Raw genomic sequence first — 5343 nt, 5'->3', positions numbered from 1 at the left:
CGACACGCCGCGTCGCGAATATTACAGGTTCTCTACCATGTATCGAAGATAAAGCTTCGATTAAGATTAAGTATTAAGGACACGTGCAATACCGCTCTCGTTTTTCAAGAAAAAAGATAACTTTCGTTGCAGGATTAATTTCTTGCTATGATTTGTTAATTACATTCGATCCGGATTTTTAAGAATCAACTACGATACATTTTTATAATTTTCTTTTACCTTTAACACTAACTCGTTTGCTCGCCTTTGTGAGTGTATGATTTGTCGGGTCGCCAGGGAGGCAGTTTCTTGATGGAATCGACTTAATTTCCCAGTTGGGCATTAAAGCCGAGTGACGAACAGGCTTGTTTGTCGTTGATAGGATGAATGAGGGTAATTTAGTTGATGAATGGGGACTGTTGTATTAATTGATGGCGCAGGTTATTATATTTGGCATGTTTTCTCAAGATCGGTTATTTGATAAGTCGTACGCAGGAAAGAACTCAAAGTACTTTGCAATTATTCCTAATTATTGTACCAGAAATAGTTTACATTAAGATATTTCTATTTAAAGAAGTTACGAACACTTGGAACATTTCCTACAAAATATATTTCCACAAAAATGTAATCCTATGAGGTAACGCAATCGTGAGTTTTAAAATTTGACGCTTTGCAATATCGGTCTGACATCGATTCTAAAAAATATTGACGCAGATTTCATTTGACGTGTAAATGTTATGTAAAGATTGCAAATACAGTTTCAGATATTGTTTTATACATATAAAGATTATTTTATAAGTTAAATACAGTATCAAAATACGAATATATTGTTTGAAAAAAATAAGCTCTAATATACTATAGAAAGCAATTTATATACTGGTTCGTATGTTTGATTAATAATGTTCCTTTATAACACGAATTTGAAGTCACTAAATCCTTTCCCTTGTTTCCCCGTCGTTAAAAGAAAGAAAAAAGATCCGGCCCTCGACTCTCAAGCGCGTTCCTGTTAATCGCGTGTACGATGTAATTGCATTCTTTAATGAACGCAACAAGTTCTTGATTCACTGGATCCGCGTGCGTCCAACAGGAATTATAGACTCCGCTCGTTTACAGTATTGTTTCGGTTTCCATGCATCCGGGAGAGACTCCATGCGAGATACATTCGATAGTTGCATTTAATCTCCCTAAAAGCTGAAGACAGTGAATCAGTTTTTTATTTTACTCGTGAGAAAAAAATTATTTGAATTATTTAAACTCTTTTGTTTATTTTGTCTGCTATTAAATGAAATTAAATTAAATATAATAATCCGAATATATTCTAACTTATAAGCGTTCATTTTTGGCCACTACTTTTTTAAAGGATTATCCGTGTGAAAGAACAGGATTTATGATGATAGCAGAAAATTCTGCTGTTAAAGGAATCCGAAATTTTATGGGTTGCTTGAATAACTCCGATCGCAAGAGGAATTGGTTCCCCCCTTGCACTCTTGTCGATGCGACATAAAAGTCAGAAGACTTGATTTAGAAGCTAATCTTTATGCACGTTTTAGGAAATGTAGAATCATTCGTTCTCCATTTCCTGTTTCTCTCTTTATATTTTATGTCTTGCTACTGTTTGCAATCTTCTTTTATCTCCTTTGTCTTTTGGGTATTCGATCTATATTCCAATTAGAATCATTACCTGTAATTGTATTATTACTTAAATTACTTTAAAGGAAAAAGTAATTATAAGAGTAAATAAGATTAAACATTTTGCAAATGAATTTAAAACACGAGGAACAGAATTATACACTTCCACTTATCATCTTTAGAAAAATTAATTTCCATGCAAGTAATCTTACAAACAGCTCGCAATTAATCATCGCAATTGCAACTGATACAACCACTCCGAATCATTTTACCTCTCGTTGTATGACACAGCGAAAGAGTTTGTAGAAATCCTGATGAAGGCATGCGAACATTTCGAGTACGTATTCGAGAAAGTCTTAATCACTTCGATGTGCATCCGTTACACCTGGCAAAAAACGAAACGAGTTTATCAGCAACGTTTATCCTGCTGCCTTGTGACAACCGACGGCAACATTGTGGGTCTTGGCTTCAACCGAAACGTCTGCACGTCATAAATCTCAACAAGGTGGCACCGACTCCGGAACTTTATCATCACTTCTTCGGCTCTGCTCTGTTGATCGGAATGAAAAATCGTTGAATGACTTATCCAATTTGAAACGAAAACCTTATGAAATTCGAAATTATTTTAAATTGGATTTGCAATTTCGGAGATGTTTGAAATGAGCAACCCGTGTTTGAGTAATTTAATCGATTTACAATTTAAATTTGAAATTTGTTCTTGAAATTACAAAGATATTGTCATTCATTAAAAAATTGTATTAATAGAAACGAAATTGTTTTAAAATAACATTTCTTAGAATAATTACGAAGCTTAATACGGGCTACATTAAGAATGTGAATTTAAATCAAGTGTTTGTATTAATTTATAATTAATGCTTGTCTTAAAAGGCCGACTCATGTTGCTAAAGTAAATTGACTTTTCAGATTTAATGATATAATTAATTATCATATATGTCTTATCTTTTAACAGTCCCCCATAAATGTACTGGATGTGGATTACATTTAACGTAACTGTACGTATGTCCATGTTTTACTAAAAAATATGTGAGAGTCAAGGCCACGAAGTGCAAAAAAATCGTACTAAAGTCATGGTCACGTTGAGAAAGTCGATGTTGTACACGTTAATGGATTCGATACCAGGAAGAGCGTGTCTCATTAGGAAGATGATTGTAGCCTCATCCTCTGAATCATCGAGTCATAGCCTACCGCAATATTCGAAGTTCGGGATGAATTATAATTATACCATGCGAATCGAATTTGTATAGAAGAGAAAGTGTCATTGACAAATTGCTGAATTTCATTCACATCGATAGACTCGCAGACGATGAATATTTCTTATTTAGAATATTTCATCATTAATATCTACTATCTGAAATATTCCATTATTTTGAAACGTTATAATTTTCCAACTGCTTCTCTCAGCTGCTATAAAGTACTGTTTCCTTACGATTGAATCAGATATAATATAAATAGACTAAGAACCGGTGCAACCGGGGTTCATATAAATCATTTCGAATTCATAATGATCGTCGACTTCACGTGATCACTAAACCGGACAATAATGTCATTGAAAACGAACAGAAATAAAATTGATAATGAAGATAACGTTGACGGAACTTCATTCATTTTTTGTTCAGAGAATGTCGATCTCAATCAACAGTTTTTTTACACTTCCCTTTTGTGCTGAGCTTATGCAATTTTTTTATATACATTGTGCACAGTTCCGTTTCACCTGCATTTTAATGATTGTTCACTTAAATGCGTGCAACGTGTGTATCACTGAATCATTTTTAATTAATTTGTAATCATTGATTCACTGAGTTGTATCGGCAATGTTAATTCGTCATAAATTTTCATTCAGTTAGGTGAATCCAACAGAATCGGTCTGAACGTAATAGCTAACTGTACAGAACCGATTTCATCACTTTTCTGATTCACATTCCATTTTTTGCCGTGATCGAACTGCGAGAGTTGAAGGATGTAGAAGGTCGTTACAGGTTAATTCGTTTGGTTGGTTAATGTAAATCGGAGTCATAGAAATTGCGTTAGATTGCGTGACGTACGTAAGAAATTCCGTTTCAGGTCATCGGAAACGTTGACGTCACAAGGACGCGAACAAGTGAAAAAAGTCGGCGAAAATCCGCATCGATTAAGTCGTGAATTCGTATTTCCGACTCGATTGCGTGTCCTTATAACGCTATCTGGAAATTTAGCGCAATGCATCGTTTAAATTGAGAGGAGAAATGAAATTAAGACTTGCGCTATCTACACTACATTATACTATACGCAAGTGCTCTGTGTGCACATAATTGGCCGGGACTAATTAAGATAGACCATGTTCGATATTGAAAACTATTTAGATGGCGTCAGCTCGCCGGATCTGCATAAAATTGGATTTAAATATAACGTACGTAGATAGGCGTACTTTTCATAAAATAAAATTTTTTCCCTTTCCTTAAATAATCAAATCCAATTCTTTCAAGTCCAATAAACAATGGCTTATCAATAATTTAAAATAAACTATCTATTCGTGAGCTCGTTTTGTAATCATTGATTTTTCTTTTAATTTGTCATACTACAATTGAGAAATTGTAATTAAAAGCAAACGTGAGAAGGAGAAGCAATGAAATTAACGAAGGTGAATTATTTATTTGTTTTTCATTGAAATAAAACTTCGTTCATAAACAATAACAGCCTTTACCTAGAAACGTGAGATGATACATCGTGGTAGCTACAACGTTACGGAAGAGGTATCAAAATCATTTCCCGAGGATAGAAAATACAGTGTAATAGGGTTGTTGAAACGAGTTGTTGAATATTTTGGCGCGACGTCGCATCATCATGCCGATCTAAATACATAATATTTCATGACACGTTATTTCGTTTTTTAAATTCGTCTCACTGCGACGCGACAGGACAGGGTAGCCGGTGGCAGTTACACATTACGGTGGCAGTTATACATAATTAGCTAAACTTTTTTTCTTCTTTATCCTATTTACACGAATAACATACGATTGATATTTAATGTGTCAACAGAAAACGTTTTTCGCTTTTTCCTCTCGTCGCACTTAATGATTTAAAAAATTTACAAACAATTTGCCCTCTCCATTTTTGATACAGTCACATGCATATACGGTGAATAACGGATGTTCATCGTTGTTATCTCAGATTGCACAGCAATAGCATGATCGCCGCGTTTATCAATAACCATCCTTCGAAATGTTTCGTTGCACCTCCTGAAAATAGTCAGGTATTACAATACAGATGATTCTACGTATTTTATTATATATGATTGACATGTATGATAGTAAGATATTAAAAATTCGTATTGGATTGTTTGTGAACGTACCGATGTAAGAAGATTCTCGTGTTCCTAATACAGATGCCAAACGCGGACGTTCCTCAACCAAATGGGCTACGGCTTGCGTTTTGTACAAGTGAAAGACGTTAGCGTGGCAAATAATATGCAGCTGTCCATTGTTAAAGTGATCTTGCGTAGTTTCAAACTCTAGGCTTGCGATGGTCATTAGATGTTGATTGTCGCCCAACTTATCCGTCACGTTCGCTATAGAACTTGAGTTTACCTNTCGGATGCTGAATGGTAAATTCAAACTTTCGAAGTCATTTATTCTGATATTAAATAATATCAACTAATAAGTGATACTCGTTATGTATTTTTTTAAGGAAAGGAACATCAGATAAAAATTTGTTGTTTAAATTATATTTGCAATATTA

General features: G+C 34.3%; 1 protein-coding gene across 1 annotated transcript in view; it reads right to left on the bottom strand.

The window, feature by feature from the left end:
• Positions 1-4237: 4237 nt before the first annotated feature.
• Positions 4238-5343, bottom strand: part of LOC108625593 (uncharacterized) — a 31773-nt gene continuing 30667 nt past the window's right edge. The window contains exons 5-6 of the mRNA XM_018025693.2: positions 4958-5192; positions 4238-4844 (exon numbers count right to left, since the gene is read on the bottom strand). Of these exons, the coding sequence (XP_017881182.1) occupies positions 4768-4844; positions 4958-5192 (312 nt within the window). The 3' untranslated portion in view covers positions 4238-4767. The remainder of the gene's footprint in view (positions 4845-4957; positions 5193-5343) is intronic.

This window comes from Ceratina calcarata, unplaced genomic scaffold (genome assembly GCF_001652005.2).
Source record: "Ceratina calcarata isolate Rehan_Ccalc_2016 unplaced genomic scaffold, ASM165200v1 scaffold368.2, whole genome shotgun sequence".
NCBI lineage: Eukaryota > Metazoa > Arthropoda > Insecta > Hymenoptera > Apidae > Ceratina > Ceratina calcarata.
Note: the sequence above shows the minus strand (reverse complement) of the source record. Positions and strands in the feature narration are given on the sequence as shown.